The sequence below is a fragment of the Arctopsyche grandis genome, chromosome 7, assembly GCF_051622035.1.
Source record: "Arctopsyche grandis isolate Sample6627 chromosome 7, ASM5162203v2, whole genome shotgun sequence".
In the NCBI taxonomy this organism is placed as follows: domain Eukaryota; kingdom Metazoa; phylum Arthropoda; class Insecta; order Trichoptera; family Hydropsychidae; genus Arctopsyche; species Arctopsyche grandis.
The window spans coordinates 19,457,571-19,484,795 of record NC_135361.1 but is presented as its reverse complement, the minus strand read 5'-3'; the positions used below and the strand labels follow the sequence as shown (position 1 = coordinate 19,484,795).

General features: G+C 32.2%; 1 protein-coding gene across 1 annotated transcript in view; it reads left to right on the top strand.

Annotated features, from left to right (window-relative positions):
- The window catches only part of Elk (Eag-like K[+] channel), an 88,622-nt gene that overhangs the window by 10,557 nt on the left and 50,840 nt on the right, over positions 1 to 27,225 (top strand). Inside the window, exon 2 of the mRNA XM_077434958.1 lies at positions 25,591 to 25,824. Coding sequence (XP_077291084.1) covers positions 25,591 to 25,824 — 234 coding nt within the window. The remainder of the gene's footprint in view (positions 1 to 25,590; positions 25,825 to 27,225) is intronic.

Here is a 27,225-nt window from a genome sequence, read left to right as displayed (position 1 = left end):
CATTCGGTACTAGTTTCTGGTATAAGTAAGATATTTTCGGCATATTTACCTTTGCTTTTAAATTTATGATAAACTTGGCGACTTATTTAAATAGCAAGTCAAAAACAATGTTGTCGGTTGACTCATTCTTCTATCAATCCATACAAACTTGCCGATACAATGTTTTTTTTTCTTAATTCAAAACATTTCAAAAAACTGATAGTCTTTTTTGTATAACTTATAGTAGATGGTCGAATTTTTACCAAATGCTTGTAGAACCGGTATTGAAATCACTAGGTGCGTTGTATAAAAGATTAAAGCCTTTGCGCGAGTTGTAAAATCGGTGCAAATATACAGTCGTTAATTTTTTTTGCATAGAATCGTCAGCAGCTGAAATTTTAAAATACAAAAGTTTGAACGTGATGGATTAATTTCGTGCAACAAAAGCGTAAATTTAAAACGACAGAGAGTGTATTATGCGAGTTTCGCACTTGGCAGAGGTGTCGTGCGCGAATTACGACCCTATAAATTTACCTGTATAATATAATATACATAAATACGCACGCGTCCTACAAAGCAGCACGTGCATACATATGTATGTACATAAACAGAGCTACGTGAAAGTCGGTCTTTGCAGTATACATGTGGACGTTTGTTATTGTGAATCGTCACTTTTTTTGCGGGTTTTTAACGATGTTTGTGGTTTTTCTTTAAACCTCAACAATCGTAAATATTTATATTAACCAAAATGTAATTCGGAATATCGGCTTTTTATGCCGCTTCTGGTTTTTCGCTCGTGTGTCTTTTGTCTACATATAACAATGACTTTTTAATGAGACGCGAAAGACTAAAGAAAACAGGGCCGCAATCGTTTGCTTACGTTATAAATGCGAATAATAGGGAAATCTGTGGAAAATCAATGCTCTTTACGACTTCCAACGTTTTGTGTCTTAGCGCAAAACTTCTTTTGTGGCTTACTTAGTATGCACGGGTACGATTTAAGGATTCGGCTATGAATAGGACGAGTCAACGGACGCCTTACACGTAAATCTTTTGAAATGTATTTGTATGTATTACAATGAGTACTTTTTATTTTATTAATATATACATATTTTAAAATATTATATAGAAAAAAATTATAATAATAAATTTAATAAACGATTGTTCAGATGGTTTGGGGATATTTTGTTTTACGAATCTTTATTTTAATTAAAAATTCGATTAGAGTATCATATGTATAATAATTCAATTTTATGAAAAAATAGTTTCATTATTTGATGTTCAATTAAATTTTAGAATTATTATATTAAATATTAGATTTTCAAAAAAACTTTGCATTGTGTTTGATTCGAATATACATTTAAAAAGTACCTACACTGTATATGTATATGTTAACTAAATAGTTTGTTTATACGTGAACTTTTAGTAATTAGGCATAAGTTGAAGTATTCTCAATCGTTTGTCCCTTCCTCCATGTACATATGTATGTATATATGTATGCTTAACCTGGGTTGCAATAAATAATAATAAAAAAACTAGCAGAAACGGAATCTATAGCAAAGTTATAATGTGGTTTCCATAGGATTTCCATTGAAATACCAAAGTCTTTGACAAATGAAATTTTCGTGCAACACTTGGTGAGTCTATTTGAATATTTTGACTTTTAGAACCTTAACTAAAACCAATAGTTCGTGTATGAACAAACTATTATGTTCGTGAATGAACTTGAGTGAAAACTTGGAATGTAACATACATATATACATATGTACATGTGAGCCGTTATATTATAAAAATTGGCGTAAGTCCACTTTCTTTCATTTCGAGAAATATCTCGAAAAACATTAAATATTATATAATGTTTTGCGTTTTATAATATTTAAAAATACTGATGGCCTATAATACGTTTATTCTACTTTTTCAAGATTTTGGACATATCGAATTAAAAGAAGTGATAACAATTTGTGAATTAAGTCTAACAGAAATAGTGTTTTTGAAACTGAAAATTGGACTTCCGCCACTTTCAAATGTAACGGCTCATGTGTCTTCAATATTTCGTCAACGATAGGCAATTTGTTTAAATGTTTTTTTTTTTTAATTTTTTTATTTAACATTTATTTCGTTTAAAAAAATCCATTTATAATTAATAGATGAAAAAAATAGATAATACATATTCTGAATATTTTATTTACAAGTAGCAATTTCAACATGTAAAATATTTTCTCTTGTGTAATCGCCAGCTTCAACTAAAGTGCTTGTTAAATATAAAAATACGTATTTTTCCCGTACAGTTCCACGCAGACAATCTACATACATATATACATATATTAGAAAGCATAAGCCAAGTTCAGATCTGAAAATCTCCATCTGGAGAGAGGCTGAAATGGCAGTCAGTAATAAAATATTTATGAGTAACGTTCGATAAAAGAATTAGATGGGCGCGCGCAGAATACGGGAGGAAAAGCATGTTCCTCTTGCTTCTGTTGTATCCTGCTCGCGCAAATTAATTGAGTATGTACCGTTTACCATGCACCATTTTTTTTTATCTTTCGACTTAATATCTTTCGATTTTCGATCTTTGCCTTCCGATATTTGCGTTTTCTGTCATTTAACATTCTGTCTCGTCACGTACACCCATGTATTAGATGTATTATGAGCATTTAATATTTATAAGAATTGTAAATAGGTTTTTGAGCTCTTTTTCCTATTATGCTGTACATTAACATTATTTACTGATCATTGTTATATAGAAAATGATCAGTAAATTAGTAGCTATTAAAATAGATATAAGATGTATTGTGAACATAATTTCGCAATAATAAAAAGCATTTAAAAATCAAAAATCTATGTATACCGTATTTACACAAAACATATTTACATATGTATGCACCTATACATAGTAGTGCTTAAATTTACCACAATTTCTTGAAATTGTTACACATTTGATTCCTATAATACGTTAAGACGTTTTCTCCGATGAAAATATCAGTTCTTCGGCGTTTTAAAATCCCTCGAAAAATTTTCACGACGGTTTTTATTGCAATTTTCATTGTCTGGCGAAAGTTTGAGAAGCTTCACCCCGTTGTGTTGAAGTCGTTTCGTGCCAAAATTGAATCTTGCCGGCTGTTGTTCCAAACTGAAATTGGTACGGAACAAATTTCCCCACACCTTCCTCTGGCTGCCTTCAATTTTTCTCTTGTTTTTACATAAGCCTGATATTATCATCATAACGCCACCTACATACTATCTGCAGAAAAAAAAATCACTACATATTTGCGAATAGAACAAATTTCATATTGAAATTGTGATAAATTCGCCTGTATATATTGCAATTGTTGGCACATCGTACGATGCTGCATACATACATACATAGGTTCATATTTTATTGCGCTGAATGCGCACGTAACTACATAGATGCAATTAAATTAAATTGCAATGTTAAATCATACATGCAAGTAATTAGGAACGATTGAGTAATGCACTTCTAAGAGCGCATCGAAACCGTTAAGTTTATCGTGCCCCAATTTAACGTAATACATACATATGTACATATGTACATACATACTAGTATTCATAGATAGATTCATCACATTATATTATACTAGTGTTGTGCCCGTTGATTTCAACGGGTGGTTTCAGAATGGAATTGATACACGAATTAAAAGAAAGTTATATGTTATATATAAATATAATGTACATATACGCGCGTGCGCATGTATTAATAGAAAAAGTTGAGTGCGTGCATTACACGCTCGTCGATCCAACCCGTTCACCCGTTCGAAATTATGAATGAACGTGTGTGTGTGTGCCGTCACGTCAATCGGCGTTCAATACCAGGAATTGGTTATTGCTTGATGCATCTGCCACATACCCACAAACATACATACATCGCGTCCGTTTATATATATATATATATATATTTTATTTTTATTTTTATTTTTATTTTTATTTTTATTTTTATTTTTCATTTTTTATTTTTTATTTCATACCAGGAAGGCATTACAGGTAAACCCCAATGCGCCTTCCTGGCCAAATTACAAACAATACAGCATTTTTTTTATTATATAAGTCGCTAAATTACGAGACACTGACTTAAACTCGACAATTAACGAGACATCTATGAATTGTACATACATTTTTATTGTAATATTTACATTAATCATACTCAAATAGTGGTGACATAGTGGGTAGGAAGGATTTTTAGCCAATTTTTAATCGGGAATCGTTTCAACAATGAAATCAGAGAAAATTGGCAAACTCTGATAGGAAACGATCAACCAGGAGTCACAAATCCTGGTCTGACCAGCAGCATTACAGATATACTCAGAAAAATTCTTTTCAATCGAGGTCAGCTCAAGGGATCGAACTCGGCGCCTCTCAGTGTTAAGCAGAAGCTTAACGACCGAGCCACGCTGCTGGCTCGTATTATATATATGTATATATATATATATATATATATATATATATATATATATATATATATATACATATATATAAAAATTCTATAAATAAAATTTGCTACCAGTGTTTCCTCTAGACTAATAGACGTCTTGGTGCGTTTACCGACATCCATTGAAAATTTATTTTATTAATTCATTAATTAATATTTCTATTGGTATTTTATACTGTTAACGTGTAGGTAGGTAGGTAATTTTGACCATTTTTTTAATTAAATATAAATATTTAATCTATATGTATGTATATGTATATTTATATTTAATCTATATGTATGTATATGTAGCAGTTTGGCTTAGTGGTAGCGTATATATTTAGCATCACTGAGGTCAAAGGTTGGAGTCCTCGCCACTGCTAGTTACATTTGGGGGTTTTGTGACTCCAAATCGATCGTTTCTCTATCAGAGTTTGCCAATTTTATCTGATCATTGCTGAAACGGTTCCTGAAAATTGGTATTAGATCTAATCCTGTTGTCACAAAATCTGCCTGTGTATAATTTGTAATAATTATACACAGTAATCTGAAATCTATAGATATCTCTATCGACATCTCTATAATTTCGTATTTATTGTATGTATAAAAATTGTATACAAAAAAAAAATCTAAAAATAATCCATAGATGTCACTATGATTATTATTTCTGATTAATTGTTATATGCTATATATTCTGATTGTATATGTATGTATTACTGTATTTCTGATTTCTGATTGTTTATGTATTCTGTATTTCGTTAACGTACACCCGTCGCATTGGAGCAAATCTGTAATGGCGAGTGTGTATTGATTTGTGACAATAAAAATAAAAAATAAAAAATATGAAATGAATATATATATGTCTGTCTGTGTGTCTCGAATAGGCTCCTAAACCACTGAACCGATTACGATGGAACTTTGAGGATTTGTTGTATGCATGTCCGGGAAGATTAATGTGAAAAAAACGAGAAAAAACCTCTTAATATTTGTAATAACGATATTACTGACGAAAGTAAAGCTATCCTCCCGCCTTCAACGCATCATGCTGACAATAATCGCGCCGCGCCTACCTCGCACTCGAATGTGCTCAGGAACGGGAACGGGAATGGGAATTGCACGCGTTTTTGTGACATTGCAACGCATGCCGGGTTCAGCTAGTTAAGTATATTTAAAAATTCGACCGCGTGCTGATCGAACACAGAGCCGATACATTTCTTTTAATTTAATAACTTAATATGCCAACACCCATGCTATAATATTTCATCGGGTACAACACGTGTGTAATATAATATTACAAATTTTAGAAATATATTGTGTTTGTCAGGTTGTCGATTAAAAAAAAAGTGAGTTTCAAAATAGGCACAGTTGACTTTAGAAGCCTTTTGTTTTCTCGTAGACTGAGAGTATCGTATTTCGTTATACATTATATATAAAAGCGAGTGCTTTATATTCCACGTATATATTAAAGAAGTCATTACAGAACTGAATCGACGGCCATTAAATTCAGTGAAGTTTTGATGATTGATTTGCATATTAATATCGAAAGCTTTTGATCTACGGGGAAGCCGTCTCGTCTGCCGGCTGCAAGTTCACTAAGCTCAGACAAACTCAAACAAAAGATGGAGTGGAAAACGGCTGTAGAACGAAAATACCCTGCGACTTTTGTCCTTGTATATTTTCAATACAAACACCCATTAGAAATGTCGAGTCGTTTCTGAACCCGTGACGACACAATTGTGCCGTTCTAAGTAAAAACGATAAATTAAAATCACACCCGATAAATTCACGAAGCTGTACATGGATATAATATGTACTATACAATGTCTATAGTGGATATATTATATTTATGTATGTATTATTACAATAGTAAACGTCACAAACATGCGCTACGAAACGTGGTCGCTTTTCGTCTGAACGGTATGAGATGCTGTTTGCTGAGAATAACTATATAGTACATATGTACGAACATATGTATGTACATACGTGTGTAAGTTTTATATGTAGGTTGTCGATTTCATTTATCATTTTCATGCTTTCATTGTTATTTTATGGTGTTGAAATTCATTTAAATGCTCACAGTGTAGTAAGGCTGTTTCAAATGTTGAGTTTTATTATTATTGAAATAACCTGTTAAGGTGAACTTTTATACTGTACATATACATATGTATATACAATGCACATATATGCAAATGTTTGCGGTGTGCTCCGTTGTTTCAACTTGTAATATCTCGAGACTCGTTTTCTCTACTAAATGTCTGCTTAAACAAGAGTTTGTATATTCTATACAAAAATGTTTTTTGTATACATGTATGTATGTAATATATTTAATATACAAGACATACTGTGATCATTTATAAATTTTTTAGCTATTAGCACACCTTTGAAATATTTAAAAAAACGTTTAAAGATCAATTCATAATTTAATAACATAACATAACTTAATTTCGACTTTTTAAATTTCGAGAGTCGACTCATCTGACCTGGCTTCTCTTTCTATCACTTATTTTTTTATTGAATTGTTTTTTGATTGATTTTTTTTCTACATTTTTAAAATTTAGTCACCGAATTTATCAAACTATTTGGAACTTGTCGTTCATAAGAATTTCTTAATTAAAATAAAAAGCAATTAGAATCAAAGCTAAGATATTAAATAACATCAGATAATGCTTTTATATGTTATGTACAACTACGAGGTTACTTTGATTTAAATATACATATGTATGTACATACATATGAATGTATGAGAGTACTTTGAGTTTTATTCAATGTATAGGTAGGATTTATTTTGTTGCTAAAAATTTAGAAAGAATATATCAGTTCTTTTATTTTTTTTTTAATTATTAAGTGATTTTTTTGAAACAACTTTTATCTTGTTTTATTAACATTTTATCCTGTACCTTTAAGTAAATTTTTACCTTCTTGGAAGAATAGAAAATCGTTTTTTTTTATAAATCTGTATACTTTCATTTTAAATTGAATCTAAAACTAAATTATGTCGGACAACTTTAATATATTTTCAGTTTAATACATAGTACTTAGGTTGAAATGAAGTTATCGGTTTTTGGTACTAAATATTTAATATACATATGTATGTAGATATTGGCACTATAAATAATTAAATGTCATTGAGACTATTTATTATTGATATGCAAATTGTATGTATATAGGAACATCAACCTTTTTTTATAATTTACAGCCGTTCACTGCTAGATGAAGGCCTCTCCAACACGTTTATATTCATCGTCTGTTTTACGCAACTCTCATACATCTCATCCCACACATTTCATCAACCCATCTTTCTTGCAGTCTTCCTTTCGCTCTTTTACATACATTTTATCTATGGAAAAGAGAGAAAGAAAGGAAGGACCATTCCAGCACTTCTTTCATCCATTCTTCTAACTACGTGACCTCCTACGCCCACTGCCATTTCAATCTCTTCGTTCTCTCCACTATATCAACTACCCTTGTCATATGTACATATCTATGTACCCACGCATTCCGTTTCCTATCTCTCCTCGTTATGCAAATACACATACATATATAAATATTCTTATTGAAAGATGTGAAATTGAAATGTTGACAAAAAATGTTAACTGATGTTTTTACATATAATTCTTTGCCTTTTTCTTTGGAAGACAGTGAATATATGAATGTTGTAGTATTTAATTAGCTAGTTATTATAATAATATTAAAAATTACTTCAATGCAATGGAATTAAACATTTTATATGCGTGTCTATATTACATATTTGTGTTTATTTTGAGCGTGATAAATTCTCTAGAGTCAATATTTTTCGGCGTGCCGTCACCTAATTAAGGTGGATGGGATAAGGGTGGTTGGAGGCGGTTTCCGGTCGGTGGCAAAGCGGTGGGTCGCACAGAACAACAAACTGTGGGGCAGCCGAACAAAAGCGGGCACAGGGTGAGAGGTCGCTTAACGACCGCACGCGCGTAAATCACCGCAACGAAGGATCACCATGCGACCGCAAAGGGTTAAAAGGGCGCATATTAACGCAGAACCGTTTCCACACAAAGAATCTGCTTTCTAGAGCACGGTTTCCGAACGATTATCGCAGTTAAATCGATTTCTCTCCAGTTTTATGCCATCCAATATTATTGGACGTTGAATTTATCCATTTTTTACACCGAGCCTTTGAGTAATCGTCGATTTTTATATAATATTTAAATTATTATATATACGTAGGATATTATAGTTCAGGGATTTAGCAAACAGATTGTGTCGGCAGTAATTGTTTGCCAAGTGCCAGACCACAACCGTACTCATAAATAATAATTTTACAACCGCCATTTTGTTCCGGGAAAACCGTATGATAAAATTAAACCAAGGTGCTCCATTCGGGGCCGTTTTCATAAACATGGAAATTAAAATTAGTCCAAGTCCAAAGTTAACTGTTCAGGCAATAATCAGCTTTTCGTTTATCTCAGTCGCCATATGTATTCACTTACACATGTGTTATTCAACATACGGAAATTTAATATTTGGGGCTGAAATTTTATTTATAAAAAAATATTTTTATTTAACACTAGTGGTTTTACTCGGCTTCGCTCGGTATTTGTAATATAAACTGCTTAAACATGACTAATCTAATAGTAAACATTTTATGACATTTATTTGAATAGTTTTATTTTATATAAATTTATTTGAATACTCATTTGTTTTTTTATTAAATTGACTGTCACGAACAAACCAACATATATACTGTCTCTTTCGAAATTATATGTATACCAGAATCTGGCGGCTGCGCCCCCGGAGCCTTCGCCCCAGAGGCTTCTCTCCCTAGGGCTTCGCCCTCAGCGGCTGTGACCTCGGCGGCGCCTCCGCCCCCTAGGACTTCGCCCCCGGGAACTTCGAATCCTTTGAATCGAAAAAAATCGAATCGGGACCTATGAATCGAAAAATAAATAAATCGAATTTGTAGTCTACGAACCAACAAACAAAGGTTATATACATACATATATATATATATATATATATATATATATATATATATATATATATATATATATATATATATATATATATATAATATACATATATATATATATATATATATATATATATATATATATATATATATATATATATATATATGTATGTATATATATATATATATATATATATATATATATATATATATATATATATATATATATATATATATATATATATATATATGTATAAATATGTATGTGGTTCGGTCTTTCGTGTCATGTGAGGAGGACGTGCTTCTGCGTTCCTCCCGCTATTACTCGCTTAAACCCGGCTATTGCACGAAATTTAACTTAACCATCTAATCACTTATTTTACTAATTGCATCCTAGTATAATTTAAGTGTAAAAATAAACAGCAAATCGGTCGTAAAAAGCGGTTTTATATCAGTTATTTCGAAAAATATTGTGCTAATTTTTGTGTCAAATCGGTGTCAAACGAGATACATCTCCCTACCTGAATACAAAAAAAGGGTCCTTCGCCAGCCAAGTCGGTCCCACAGAAGCAATAAATCTTCCACATAATTGCTTCCAGCCAAAAATCTTTAACGAACTTTACTTAATAGCAAACAGAAACGGTGTTTCCCAACTGTCTATCAGTTCTTTTTCATATTTAAATTATATTAAAGTAATTCGTGTAATTTTATATACTTTACTAAAGTTATTATTAAAATATTAAATTGCAAACCGCACTCACATATATAAATCCGTTGTCTCCAAAGAGGCGTCTCACGATAAAGATCTGTAAAAAAGTAGTATAACAATTGCTAATCTATTATTATCATAACTAACTACTTTCACTTACAAAGTAACCCTGTTAAATGGCATGTAATAACTCATAAGTGATCCAAGTGATACCTAGGATGACTATATGTCAAAGCTGACCACAGAGAAGAGTTTATGGCGGTAAGAACTCACTCCTTGAATGGAAATCTCTCTCAAGTACCGCCTTTTTCTCAACACATCTTGGATAAATGCGAGAAAAATAATATCCAAACCTCCAACAAGGTAAGAGTGACGATGGATGATAGCTTAGCTAATAGAAACCTGTATTTAGCCACGTACAATGTAAGAACGTTATCGAGTGAAGGAAGTGTGCTTGCATTAGAGAATGAACTAGAAAGTATCAAATGGGATTTAGTAGGACTTAGCGAAGTAAGACGAAAACAGGAAAACCAAATAATCCTAAAAAGTGGTAACTGTCTCTACTGGAGAGGGCTACCAAATGGTAGAATAGGAGGAGTAGGGTTTCTTATCAATAAGAGAATAGAAAGAAATATTATAGAAATAAACGACATATCGGAACGTATATGCTATGTAGTATTAAGAATCTCGAGCAGGTACACTTGTCAAATCTTCCAAGTGTACGCCCCCACATCTAGCCACCCAGACGAGGAAATAGAAGACTTCTACGAAAAACTACAGGGCGCATACGATAATAGCCGCCACCACTTTAAAATAATCATGGGCGACTTTAACGCAAAAATAGGACAAAAGGCAAACACAGAAAGAGCAGTAGGCAATTTTGGTACCGGCCAAAGAAACGACAGAGGCGATCGCCTCATAGAATTCGCAGAACACAACAGGCTCTTCATCACTAATTCATTTTTCAGGAAAAACACCAACAATAAGTGGACTTGGGAGAGTCCTAAAGGAGACAGAAACGAGATCGATTTCATCCTAACAAATGCCCTGCACTCCGTTAAAGACGTTAGTGTTCTAAGTAAAGTAGATATAGGCAGCGATCACAGATTAGTCCGTGCCAAGATGGCCATTAATATAAATTGCGAACGTAGGAAATTAATAAAAGGATGCAGTAACTCTCCAGATTTCGCTCAACTAAGGTCTAGGAAAAAGGAATTCGAACTCGAACTTGGAAATCGATACGGGAAATTAAACCCAGAAGCAGACATCGAGGAATTGAACACTGTAATTAGTTCGGTTCTAACCTCAACAGGTAAGAAATTAGGTGGTTTCAGGAAACAGATTAAATTAAGCAAAATTTCAGCGGAAACAAAAAACCTAATTAAGCATAAAAGGAATTTAGATAGGGATAATAATAAGCAAGAATACAATCTAGTAAATAAGGAAATTAAGAAGAGAATAGTCAGGGATGTCAGGGATTTTAACAGCAAGCTAATAGAAAATACCATTAAGAATAACCGTAGCCTGAAAAAGTGCAAACAGGATCTTTTCTTAGGCAAAAACCAAATGATCGCAATCAGATCAGAGAGCGGAGTAATAATTAGGAATAGAGAAGAAATCATAGACAGAGTTTACACGTTCTATGCAAAACTATACGAGAACGACAACGGCCAATTCCCCACTCTGGAATCGACACACGGCCAAAGGGTTCCTGCAGTATTGCCTAGCGAAGTAGAGGCCGCGCTAAAAACTGCAAAGAATGGTAAAACCCCAGGGGAAGATAATATTCCCATCGACTTACTAAAATGTGGCGGCCCCCCCCTAATTAATATCTTAGCTAGGCTTTTCAGCAAATGCATCCAGAACCAAGCTATACCAGAAGGATGGAATAACGCAACTATCATTTTAATACACAAAAAAGGCGACAAAAGCGATATCAAGAACTACCGACCCATTAGTCTACTTTCAGCGGTCTACAAGCTCTTCACGAAGGTTATTACAGAAAGGCTGAAGAATATCCTCGACGAGAACCAACCTATAGAGCAGGCAGGGTTTAGGGCAAATTTCAGCACAATGGACCACCTCCAAGTAGTTGGCGAACTAATCGAGCGCGCCAACGAATATCAACGGCCACTGTGCCTAGGTTTCGTCGATTATGAGAAAGCCTTCGATACAGTTAGTCATAATGCAGTACTTAACGCTCTAAAAACACAGGGAGTGCCGGAACCCTATGTGGGACTGTTAGCTACAATATATAAGAATGCCACAGCTTCAGTTAAAATTTTTTCAGGTACAGATAGATTTAGCATAGGAAAAGGAGTAAGACAAGGAGATACAATCTCGCCCAAGTTATTCAATGCGGTGCTTGAGGGAGTTTTCAGGAAATTGGATTGGGATACAGCCGGAGTAAGCATCAATGGTCGCTTTTTGAGTCACCTTCGGTTCGCAGACGATATAGTTTTAGTAGCTCGTGATTCAGCTGACCTACTTATCAGACTAACACAGCTGGACAGGGAAAGTAGAAAAGTAGGATTAAAAATTAACGTAGATAAGACTAAACTAATGTTCAATAGTTATTGCATGCCTGATAGCATCCCCTTAGATGATAAACCAGTAGAAGTAGTAAATAATTATTTATATTTAGGTCAAATAATTGACATGTCTGGTAGTAAAAATGAAGAGATAAAGAGACGTATGAAACTGGGGTGGAGTGCATTTGGACGGATGAATGCTGTTTTTAAATCAAAAATGCCACTCTGCCTGAAGAAAAGGATCTTTGATCAATGCGTTTTGCCAGTGATGACGTATGGATGTGAAACTTGGACACTGAACGCCAAGATGCAAAATAAAATCCAATGCACTCAAAGAAGTATGGAACGCTGTATGCTTGGCATAACGAGGAAAGACAGGAAGCGGAACACGTGGGTGAGAAATATGACAAGGGTAGTGGACATAGTGGATAGAGTGAAGAGATTGAAATGGCAATGGGCGGGTCACGTAGCTAGGAGGATGGACGAAAGGTGGACAAAAGAAGTGCTTGAATGGTACCCGAGAGAAGGCAAAAGAGTAAAAGGAAGACCGCAAGGAAGATGGGTGAACGAAATTAGGAAAATGTGCGGAATGAGATGGATGAGTGTTGCGCAAAACAGAGACGAGTGGAAGCGTGTTGGAGAGGCCTTCATCCAGCAGTGGATGGCGAATGGCTGTAAATGATGATGATGATGATATATGTATGTATATACAAAGTCTCTTTCCAAATTATATTTTAGATATACATATACATTATTTGTATTGTAGATTTTTCTTCTATGTGATAAATTATGTACTTAAGATATACACATTGTACGTGGAATGATATGCATATGTGTAAGATATTATAAAAAAAATACGGTGGATGATATACAGTGAGTTATGCATATTAGGAAATATACAAAGATATACAATATAAATGAATCGGTTTTAAAAAATACATATAACTTCATTATATTTATAAAGAATGGTTTAACTAAAATAAATTTTAATTTTAAAGACGATAGAATTTTTAATAAAAAGGATGGAACACTAACCGTAAACTCATAGAAATTTTTATGTAGTATTAATTATTTAGTTTTAGAGCAATTTTATTCGAATAGCTTGTATCTTCAATTCGCTTTACCGATTTTGTATATGTATCTACATATGTATTTACATATTTATGGGTTAATAAAACTCCCAATTGGCCTTTAATAAAATGGCTATTTAATCAATAAAAGAGCCGCCAGTAGTGCGTTACCATATTTTAGAATCCCTGAAGAGTTTTCTGAAGTGCGGTTTATTTACAGTGGCGGTTCGTTGTTATTCATTAACGCCCTTTTTTTTTTTACGCGTGAACCCTTTATCCCCGTCAACCCCTTTGTTTTGTTTTTGTGTTGAAAAAAAATTTGTCAAATTTTTTAAACGCAAAAATTCTCATAAATCTCTCTTTAATGTGGAAAGCCAAAAAATCGTCTCTAATTCACTGGTCGTATATCACAATTAACCGGATACCCAAAAACTTTATTATTATGATATAAATACTGTGCCATTAAATAATTAAATTTGAATGATAAATTAAATCGAATTTTATGGCATAATTAGCGCAACTACAATAAACAATTAAGTGTAATTTGAAGTACGGTCAAATTATATAAAATTTCTCTTACAATATATCTATGTTTGTTCAATTAATATGTACGTAAATCAGTATTTTTAATATAATTTACACTTTATTAAGATAAAGAAGAGTCGTTAACATATTTACTGTTATTAATATTAAAAATTAAAATATAAATCTATTAATTTTTGTATTTATTCATTTTTTTCATGCAATTTATATTCAAATACAAACCTTATTTTCGTAGGCATTGCCTTTTTATATAATTAATTTATTATCCAAGAATACTACGCAACTGAGCGAAAATATAATATGAAATTCGATATATTTCATGTTGTGGAATAATATTATATATTTTTTTGATAATAACATAAAACAGTGGTATGAAATCTAGACATTGAAATGTTATATCATGACAAGTAAAATTTTTAATATTATTTTTAATGACATACGCAAATTCAACGACAATGTATCTAACATGTACAAATGTATATTATATTTATATATACATTTGTACATGTTATATTTCCATGTTAGCTTCACATACATTTTCAGAATTTGAAATGATATAAAATTTAAAAGATATTTATATTCAATATTTAACCTTTTATAATTAACCTTTTGAAATGGGACATATTTATAGTTGATAAATTCACTAGTTCCAAATATAATATAAATTTACTAGTTCCAAAGATATCTCATTATGGAAATATACATACGTTTGTACATATATATATATATATATATATATATATATATATATATATATATATATATATATATATATATATATATACATACAAACATCGACGCAAAGCTCGTAACATATTTTCTACCTATGTTTTAATTAGTACTAGCTATCTGATACGCGTTTAATAGGACATATTGTTTAGATTTAACAGTAAGAGTTGTCTAGGGAACGTTTTATTATAATCGAAAAATTTCGTAGATACCGTAGCGCGAGAAAAGATTTATCAACATAATTTAATTCAAGAGCGCTTTGAAAATTCCGGAAAATTCGGAAAATTCACCGGGTGTGCTAAGGCCGTTTGAAAATAGCACTGACTAATTCTCAGCCGAGCAGATCTCGTTAAAGAGCAGAAACGAATGGGGAAAAATGATCATCATGCGAAAGCGACCATTTTTGTCGTCCACCATATCCACGCACCCTTCCAGTTTCCACTCTCACCCACCCCCAGAGGAGTAGATTCGAATCCAAGGGTGAAAGCAACAGGTTTCCGGGTCGACGGTTTCGTTCGCCCCGAAAGATTTATAGTTATTTTCTGCCCGGAGGAAAAGCTCCGGAGAGAGTGCTCGCGTAGAAGAGCAGCTATCTACAGATTTTCGGTATTTACCCACATATGCATATATGTATGTATGTATATGATAGCTCGGTTCAATTTTGATGCGAAGACTACGCTTTTGTTATGAGGCTGGGGTATTCAGCGATTTGACTCCTTATTTACCAATAAATCCGCCATTGTTACGAACAGTATTGTTATTGGCTTTCGAGGCTCGTCTAGTTGGCGATTGTTCGCCCCAGTAATAATTTCCTCATTGATGTGTCGAACAATCGATTACTATGTACTATGCATTATGCTGGTCAAAATTAATAGGTTGCCTTCATTGCCAATTATTATTATTAAATCAATTCTCAAATCGCGAATTGTTCTACATAAGCTCAGAAGCACCATGCTTCTTTGAACGCTAATGATGTTCTTTGTAACATCGTTTTCAAGTCTGTTTTGATGTGAAATTAAGTATAATCAAAAGTAATACACGATATTTTGGGCGCAATTATTTATGTTCGAAATATTGAGAGACGATTTGTTACAACTCGAGCGGTAACACTTTTAGATTACATACATACTACATATGTACATAATATATATGTCAAAGTTGAATATTTGTGTACTATATTTTGACTAGTTGGAATATATTCAATCTAACCTGGTACCAACTACCGTTATACATAGTTGAAGTGTATTTTCAGTTATAATATATTTTGATTAATTGGAAGATGTTCCGTCTAACCCACGTATGTAAGTTGATTCATATGGCGAATTACATTCCAATTGATCACAATATATAAACTGAAAGTACATATAGTTCAACTATAATTTGGTATCATGTTAGATGGAGAGGTTAGGTTTTCATGAAAACGTCACTCGACTAGTAAACCAGCAGCGTGGTCTCGTGGTGAGTGTTGTATTCTTTCGTGCAGGGTGTCACGGGTTCGATTCCCACTAGAGTGTCGTTGTTGGCCAGACCTTGGTTTGTCGAGGTCGATTGTTTCTAATCAGAATTTGGAAATTTTTCTGATTTTCATTGAAATGGTTCCTGTAAAATTGGCTTTTCCTCTTCAATTTTCTATTGCTAATCTTGAGTTGTTGTTATATCTCGGGTTTTGCCAGATTTCTCTCCATAGATGTCTCTAGGGATGTTTATTGAATATAGAAATTCGTATTGTTACAAGAAAAATGTTATTGATCGTATTGTTTACGGTGTCTGACCATAGATGTCAGGTATTGTTTCGATGTATGTATGTAATAATTATGTATTTAATATATGTATATATAATTTATTGAGTCTTAATCTGTTTAGCACGCTAGATACTTTGGAGCAATTTGTTAGGCGAGTGTGCGTGATTAATTGAAAAAAAAAATTGTAAAGTAACATTTTTTGTTTTGAACACATTCTTAGAGTTTTTGTAATTCGTTACTCATTACCGTTATTTAGCAAATATTAACGCATTATTGAATTCTAAAGCATTCGTAAAAATATCAGATCTGTCAAAATTCAAGTGTTATATTACAACTGGCGCACATTGTTGAAAGTGTATTTACGCTTGTAGAGATATAATTTACTAGTTGAATTTTATTCGAATATGAATATGAAGTATATTAGAACTGAAAATATACTTCGACTGTAATATATACATATATACCTATATGTATGTATGTACATTAACATAGGTATGTTGATTCAACAGTTTTCCCCTCTGAAGTGTTAAACTCTAGTATGGATACTAGAATTTTCTAACACAAACGGATACGGTGTACTTACATATGTATATCGGCTTGCTTTTTGAATGTTTTATTATTTATCCTGGTTTTATACGAAGACTTATTGATTATTGAAAGTCATAATATGATTTATTTGATTAAATAAAATGTATTTTAATTCAAAATAATAAATGGCACTTTTTAAAAAATAAATAAGTAAGTTGACTTAGTTCCATATTATACGGGTATTATTTTGATTAAAATAAAAATAATTAGTTTATATAAATTAAAATACATTAATTTTATTCCATACTTATCGGGTTTTTTTGTCAGATTATCACGACTTTAACTCGGGAACGGGAAAAACGGGAACGACAACAGGAACGGAAATTGCATGCGTTAATGTGGCATTGCAACGCATGCCGGGTTTCAGCTAGTTATAAATAAATAATATAATAAAGAAATAAGATAATTAGTCAATAAAGGATATTAACCATTTTTTTCTATAATTGAATTATCAAAATTGTAAGAGACGAGTGGGTCCGTTAGACCCACCGTATCCGGATTAGGGTTAAATGTACAAAACCACGACAGCGTCCTCATTGAAAGATTGTTTGAAAAACAGCATGATAGAGTAGGACATTTTCGACAAAGCTCGAATATATTATGTATTGAGTATTTTATTTCAGTATACGTAGATGGGAGATGTAAGAGGAGGATTTGCACGTTGAGATGTGGATGCTCGAGAACGAATCCGTCAATCCGTGAAAGCTCTCAGAAGCTTCGTAGCTTTCGAGGTGTATTCGCACTTTGGCCGTAATCCGTCGGTTAGCACAAAAAAGAATTTGTATACTTATGTACATACATGTGAAAATGCATACATTTGTGTGTATTTGCTAAAAATTTTAGCCCTCGACTGTTATGAGAGATGTGAACGCTCTCAGTGTAATTTCTGTATGGCACTCGACAATGCGATTATGCTGTATTTTTCAGGAAGAAAAAAAGTTCGCATTTGCAAAGGTTGTGTTGAATTTGAGATTTACTCGCTTGAATATTTACGTAACGCTTCGTATAATTCGTATTAAATTTTTGAAGATTTCATATGTTATTTATACGGATAGTGGAATTTGCTGTAGTGTGTGTTGTTATGTGTGAGATGTTCAAAAATTGAATTGTGGTTCGACAGTAGGGGTGGTTCGGAACTGCGCCAGATGTTTGGACCATGTAAACCGCACATTTGCAACTACCACATCCTTTGAATTATTACCAGAGGATTTGCTAGTTGCGAATATTCAACAAATTTTACCTACAATGTAATGTTATGTCATATTTTGAACGCCGAAAGGCCTCCTTTGATAGATGTAATATTAAAACTTTGTGCTATTCCTCAGCTCAGAGGTTTTTTTCACGTCAACTTTTAATTTGATTCTACTAACGTACATACATCTTTTTGTATTTATGTTTGTAATCATGTATGTGTGTGTAGTTGTGAAAGTTTTTGTAGGTTGAAAGCTGAAGCTTTATCGACGGACGTTATGAAAAAAGTTCCATGCGTTGTTAGCTGTATGTGAAAAGTTACTGAAAAAGGTCACATTCAGTATTCAATACATTTTCATAGCAAATCAAATCATAATAAAACTAATTCTTATTTTTTGCTTAATTTTTCTGTGGAGAATTATTACGGAACATTTAATTTTTGGAAAATTATTATGTGACATGATTTTAAAATATATGTAGTTATATAATTTGTACATGGTAATAATTTATCAGGTTTACTTTGACTGTGCGAAACAATCTCAATTAGAAATGGAAATTTTCGGGCGAAGTTGTTTAATTGGCGCGTCATTTTGTTTAAGCTGTGTTCGCATGTCGAGTAAACATCGTTACGTTTTCATAAAACTTGAAAAGGACCCGCACTTCACAAGAACCACCTTTTCACGTCTCGAAAAGTGTGCTTTTTTCCATAATTTTTCTTATTCTTGTTTTTTTTTTTTTTTGTTTACTTCTGACGATTCGCACCGTGCCTCTCTCTCGCCTCTGTCAAGAAAAGTTCAACTATGCGAGAAGCAAAAAGTTCATTATATAAAGGAAGCGACAGCATCTCTTTGTACCACGATCCGCATCGAGAATGTTTGAGATTCTGGGTGGGGTGGTTGGTTTGAGTTGATGAAACTTTCGTCTATTCAAATTCGCTCGTCGCTGTTTGCGCGAACGAAACAAGGAAACGAGAGTAAATATGTATGTCGATTCCAAGCCGTAAAAATGATACATCATGAATATTCATTATACAATAATTGAAGGTATTCGTTTGAACACGCGTCATAATTTAAATGTGTATATTTAATAATATATTTATTTTAAAATTCAGTTGGTAAATTTATTGTTGATTGATTAATTGACGTACGATGACTCAGGTCAGGTTAACTGTGTCTCTCCTGATTTGACTTTAAGATTTTATTTTATATTTATACTAATCTATTTACGCGACTTCGCTCGTTATTTGTATTATAAACCACTTAAACATGGCCAATCTAATAGTGAAAATTTTATTAAATTTATTTGAATAGTTTTTTTTATTTAATTTATTTGAATATTCATTTGTTTTTTTATTAAATAGAATGTAACGGATTCTATGAACCAAACAACAAATTAAATTTATTAGAATCGAAAAAAAAATCGAATCGTCCTTAAAAAGGACATAAGTCTAGATGAATCATAAATAATTAAAAATAAATCTCAGGTGAATAATTTATTATAAGTGCATTAAAGAAAATTCGTAAAAATAAATAAATTTTATTTTTTCATTTATTATTTTTTTCATTTTTAACCAACCGTATTTATTAATTTAAAGTTTTAACCATTTGATAGTTTCGATCATAAATTAAACAACCCTCTGATCACATTTATTACGATTTGGTTGGTCTTTGTTGCCAGTAAATTTATCAATTTTGAAATAGCCACATTTAATACTGAAAATAAACAAATTCTAGACAACCGAATCCATAATATGCCATTTGCATCGATTAATTGTAATATTAAGCAATAACATATCGTACTTGTACGTGTACTTAATTCGCGATCAAATGGGTATCGCTTTAGCAGTATTTACCGTACTTGACGGTAAATACTGCTAAATTAAAAAAAATTCCGATTTACCGGTATACCGGTATTACAATCCCTACTTTAATCGTCTCCACTGACAACCTGTTTCTTTTGTCCGAACATTGAGTTGACATTAGGGAAAATATTCTCTCTACATTTAAATTATGAGCTGGAATGGCAAATACCTATGTATTTGTATAGCTTTATTAAACATAACATCTGATCAATATACTTCGTATGAGGAAAAAACTTCAGCCATTTTTCTTCCATACGCAATTTCATAGTTGCTTCGCAGATTGTATTATTGGTATTGTTTTTCTCTAAATATTCTTTTAGATATACAAACTGAATGGAATCTGAGTGTTGCTAATATCGATGTTTATTACTTGCAATAGTACGTTCTATTTTTTCTCTTCCAGGAACTTGGTTGAGAGTCATCCAGTCGAACGCATTGAATTTTTGGAATGATTGTGACCATTTCTCAATATATTCCAGCCAAGAAAATTGGACAAATAGTAATACGGGACTGTCCCGTATATTCGGGACGTATGGCAACGCTAGCTATAAATATGTATTATATTTATGTACGTACGTATGTACACGTGTTCTTAGTATTCACAGTGTTGAGTTGTTATTTTTCATATCATAACACGTGAAGTTGAAGGTTTCACTTGTTTCTCGAGAGAATATCAACGATTAATCATACTTGCACGAGTGACATCGAGTGCTTCTCAAGCCGGTGAAATATATAGACATCTCAGATACATTCATATTATTAGATTTTCAGTGGAAAGTCTGTGGTTTGTCGGAAATTCATAATATTTTGTACTAATGATACTTGATTGTTGGAAAGGTTTTGAAAGCCCCTTACATTCGTTTGCTTCAGAAATTCGAGCACATGCTTACGGAAAATAAGTAGAGATTTCGCTGTGTAAAATGTTTTCGTTAGAATAAAATTCCGGGTAAATCTCGAAGACACGTTTGAAATTCCCCGACGTCGATTGGCGTTGTTTCTTTTTGCCAAACGGGTTGAATAAACCTTGTAAAACGTTGCGAATTCGTACGGATATATCTATGTATGTATCAAAAGCGCAAACAGACAGATAAGACAACAATAAAATTGTTTTAAACTCGAAACGCCTTGTTGGACTAACTCCCAACTCGCGTTACGTTATTAGCAACTTTGTATAATTAATGTGTTGTGTTTACTTTGAGAATGCGTTTAAGTAAGATTTTGATAAAAGCTCTGATATAAAATGAATTTTAACTAAAAAGTTTTGTTTAATTCTATTATATTTTGTTGTCGCAAGGGAGTTTGCCGGAAAATGTATTTTCAAACCAACAGGAAACATTTAAATGAACTGACGATAGTTATTGGTTTTAAATATTATTAAATACATATGCTTGTATTTAAAAAGAGCACCGTCTTTTTCCTCTGTAGTTCATAACTTATAATTGAGAAATAATTTCACATGGTAGAACAGCAAACTATGTATATTCAGATTTTTTAACGTTTTGCTCTGAGATGAAAACAATACCTATATAATATGTAAATCTAAAAGGAATACTATTCAACCATATATTGAGTTGCAAAATATGTAGCTTAAATATTTAGAAGTTTCGGTAGAATGACTCGGAAAATTGTCGGTTGTTGACTTGAAATCGATTTCGTCTTATGAACTGCTTGTAAATATTGTGTAAAGAAAATTTTATACAGAATGTCATTTTCAGGCGTATAATCGAATATGAACCTTCATAGTGAAATATATACATACATAATATGTAATCATTAAATAAACTATAAAATATACATTATTTTTCCTAGCTTATCTCTATCACCCGACTCCGAGAATCCGACTATGACTCCAAACTCAGACTCCAACTTAAGCGATTTTAGTAAGATAGTGTTTTTGCCAACGTATAAAATTATTAGTAATGAAAATAATAGTGACATACAAAATATAAAAAAAATTCAAGGAATTAAAAAACCCAACCTAATTTATTGAATTATTGGCAATGAAATAATATAAATAAAAAGTAAGTACGTTCATTTGTATGAATTTCATACACTATGAAATCAATTTAATAAAAAACAAGAGTAAAAATGAATATAAAAAAATTCGGATATATAAGACGGTCTCAAAACAAAATTCGATAAATAAAAATTAAGTCGTGTCGATAAGAATTTCAGTAACGCATACTAAGTTTCACTTCGATAGGACTGTAGGCTCGATAGGTGTTCGAAAAATTCCCAAATTCACGGACACACATATTTTCCAGATCATGAAAATGTGATCAGTGATCGATTCTGAGTTCAAATCAGTCAAAATCTCGAGTTCGAATTTTCGCATGATATCAAAACTTCATCTATTGTTATTATGTACATACATATGTAATAAAATGGTATGCGTCGGTGGAAACAATCGGTTTTGGCTACAATATATTAAAATATGTACAATTTTTTTTATAATGATACTATTAAATTTCAATTTATATTGGATTTACTTAAATAAAATTGGATACTCTAGTTGTCACATGTAATATTATTAATTAAAGAAAATAATAAAAAGGAGTCGGAGTCGGTTGATTTTTACGACTCCGACTCCGCTTGAAATGCTCCGACTCCACAACCCTGTTCCCTGATTGTTCAAATACACATTTGAATCTACATATGTACATACAAAATATGTCTTCTAAAAAATGAACTATTCTAGCAATTTCATTAATGTTTTCCATATCTTTTAATCAACTAAGTGAACCTATGAAACGTGCTTTTCATTTTGTATATTAAACATTGTTCATCCGAGCACAGTTTGTAGTTACATATACATATTCATGATAGGTATAATGTATTGGGCTTGTTCGCGAGTTGGACCAAATATTTATTCAACATTGCTGCAAAGCAAGTCAAAAACTGTTTCTAATTATTACTAAGCATCATCTTCGTGTTGCGAATCTTTCTTATTTCATATGAAATATGCAAACACGTTCCGTACAAGCTTTATACGCAGTTTCTTTTATGATCAAAGCTAGCGATCGTCTTGCATCCTTTTCCCGGCATATAAAATAAAAACGCTAAGCCGTAATAGAAATTCCGGAACTGATCTACGTGCGTTGAAAACGCCATAAAGCTTATCTGTGAAATTGAATACATTGTCTACATATTTATGTATGTATGTACATACATGCATGTACGTATTTTTATTTTATTTTATTAATTGAAAAATCAACAGACAGGATGTACATAGATATGTATAAAAAAACAAATAGTAAATAAATAATATATGTAACATCCGAGTACAATAATAGATTTTTACAAAAATGAAAAAGATAAATATAAGGAAAACAAATTAAAAAGTAAAGAATAAAGGCATGACAAAATATGTAGAACATTGCATAATTAAACTATAGTATTAAAATATTTGGAAAAGGTTATAAAATAGAATATAAGAAGAAATTGAAATTTACAAATATAAAACAAATGAAAAAGGTAAATACAAAATAAACAAATGAAAAGGAAAAGAATGAAAGCTATAATATGATTAAATAGCACATTACATAACTAAACTAAAGTATAAAAATATTGGAAATATTGGAAAAATAGAATAGGAGAAGAAATGAATCAATCGGTCAAGATTCTCTTGATGTTAGACCTGAATTGATGTAGGGAAATACCAAATAGATCAACCTCATTCAGCTCTCTGTTAAACATACGATAAACGCGCTGCAGATAAAAATATTTTTGGGAATTAGTATTGAAAGGATCAAGTGAAAAGAGTGCGACGCGTCTAGAGTACCGAACTGGGATTCTGAAATTAACCTTATTCAGTAATCAGAACAATCAAGGAAACCATTTATGAGCTTAAAGAAGAATATAGCATCAGTATGTCGTCGCCTGACAGAAAGATTGTTAAAAGAAAGGATTTTTAAAATGTCGGAAACAGTAGAATGGATTACTTATAAAATGGATAGTAGAATACGTATATTGTCGTTTTGTATCTGCCGACAATAACGACACGATTCAGCGGCTTTAAGCTGTGATTAGCTCAATATCTCATCCATCACGTACATAAATGTATAGTTGTCGACTCTTTGGCGTCTGTATCGGTATCTGCATCCGTCTTAAATTATTCGCTTAATCTATCCGTTAACGCTCAACCAACTCGCGTAATTCGGTTTTGTTGGCGAGATTAATAATTTACTTCGCTTACCTTTGAGCTGTAATTGTGATTTAAAAGCCGTTTATTTATTCATTACTTGTCGCTTTGAAACGGGGCAATTTCACTGCTGATATAATTATTGTATGATCAAAGTGCGATCGGTTTAATTTTAAGAGTGAGTTACGTTGATTTATAATTTATCTGTATTTTTCTTGATATTACATATACTGACATGGTATTCACAAAATGTTGATTTTACATTATAATTTTCGATTAATTGTATAAAATAACAATCAAGCTTGTAATTCGAAGCAAAATAATTCAAGCTAGAGAGAAAATTCATCGGTTACGGGAAAAATTTATATAGTTTTACATAAAAGATATCTCATAAATTTATTGCTCATATATAATTTATAAGTGATATATTTCTGTGAAATGAAAAATTGAATTCAATACAGAGTTCGTAACTGTTTATTTTATTATTCAAGTTTTGCCTCTTTGAATTCTTATTATCTATAAGTTTAGATATTCTGATAAATTTACATGTGTATAATAAATGTTATATAAAATGTCAATATAAAATTAAAATTGAATATTCGATTTAATTAAAACGAATCATTGACTATTTATATTATTATTTATTATCTATATTTAATATAAATTTTGTACAATGTACATATGTACATACAATGTAATTATTTTATGTGTTTTATTTTTATCGCAATCAATAAATAAATATATAAAATGAGCAATGTATGCCCACGCGATAGCTATTGTAATTTTACAACTATAAATAACCGTTTGGTTTATTGCGTTTTTAAAAACGCAACTCATGCAATTTCGCACTCACTATTTATCACTCGCCGATGAAATTTTATAGCTCATATAATGCATACAAATTGCTTTGAAAAAATAACTAGATAGAAACGCGATACGTTTTCCGGAGTATTGAATCAACACTGGATGCAATCTATCTTGATATCCTCGTTAGTATCCCGCCACAAGAGTGTTGCTGAATGATTGATGATCTGAAGACGTATCGCTAGACACGTCTCTCGACCCTTTCATTCCAGTATACATATGTGTACAAACTACATATGTATGTATATTTATATATTTTTTCTCATTTCAGATAGCAACTTCGTGTTGGGAAACGCTCAAGTGCCGACCGTGTACCCGATTGTCTACTGTTCAGACGGATTCTGCGAGCTGACGGGCTTTAGCAGAGCTCAGATCATGCAGAAAGGATGCGCGTGTCGGTTCCTTTACGGAGTCGATACCGGAGATGAGCACAAGACTCAAATAGAACAGTCATTAGAGTCTAAGCACGAGCTGAAGCTAGAGGTTATTTTCTATAAGAAAAATGGTGAGTTAATATATTGGAGGTATCGGTAATATACATTTTTTATTAAAACTGTTATAAATACAACGGTTACATTTAATGAGTATTCAATCCTCGCTTTTCGATACATTTCTTTTTGTCTTTATAAAAGCTGCTATTTTATTATGGTATATTGATTTTTGCTGCATGCTTCGGATTTTATCAACATTTGTATAGTCAATTTTTGACTTTTAAATAGTAACTTCGTTTTGTTTTTTATGTAAATAGATGATCAGTAAGTTATATTATAACTGACTGACTGTTTGACTATTTTCTGTTTGTCAAAAAAATACTTAAAAAATACAAAAAAATGAACCGATTGCGATAGAACTTTCAGGATGTACGCATGTCCGGGAAGATTACTGTGAAAAAAAATCGCCCAAAAACGGGAATCATTGCAAATGTTTGCAAATGTTTTCGCGTCGCGACCAACGTGTTCGCTGCCTGCGTTTTACCGAAAAATGGGAACGGGAACGAGAATGGGAACGGGAACGGGAACAAGAACGGGAACGGAAACGAGAGCGGGAACGGGAACGGGAATTGTGGCATTGTAATGCATGCTGGGTTCAACAAATTCTGCAAAAGGCTAAATTTGTGCAAAATTATCAAATTCATTGTGAATTTTTTCTATTTATTTATTTATTTTAAAAACAGAAACAAACAGTATTATAATTTACATAACATCAGCAGCAAAATAGTTTTTAAAAATAAATTTTAGCAATGATATAAATTACAAACAGAAGAAATGCTTTTAATAGTGGGAGATATGGGATACTAGCAATTGGAAAATGACTATCGATTTAAATTTAATGGGAGACAATTTTAAAAGTATAGTCCTTGATTTAAAGCTTCTTTCGGTAAATTAAAAAAAAAATGTTTTTATGTTCATATAAAACGTTAGCTTGACCATATCAAACGTAACCAAAAATTAAAATACGTCTTAAAAATATCATCTCTGAATTTTCTTATATGATAAATTTAGTAAATATTCTCATATTACACGTACGTGCGCGCACCCTCTAACAGTATAATCTAATACAGAAACTTTGTATATATTTCGACATGAAAGTCCCTTTGGAATGGTTCGAGTGTCGTGAAACCAAAATGGGTCTCTCACATAACGAACGACGCGCCGGAAACGAGAAAATGTATGAAATAGAAGGCTTTCGTGTACTGCGCCGGAAGCGGATGCGGGATAGAAGAAAAGATAAATTTACATGGGCGTTTTTCGTGGAGATCAACACGATCGCGTTTCATGAAACCGAACTTCGGCGAACTGCTAATTCGCCTCTATCGGCTCGATCGGGTCGATATCGGAAAAGCGATATAGACTTTTCCGAGCGGCGGCGCACTAAAGGTTTTTGCCCCGAAATCCAACGGCGACGA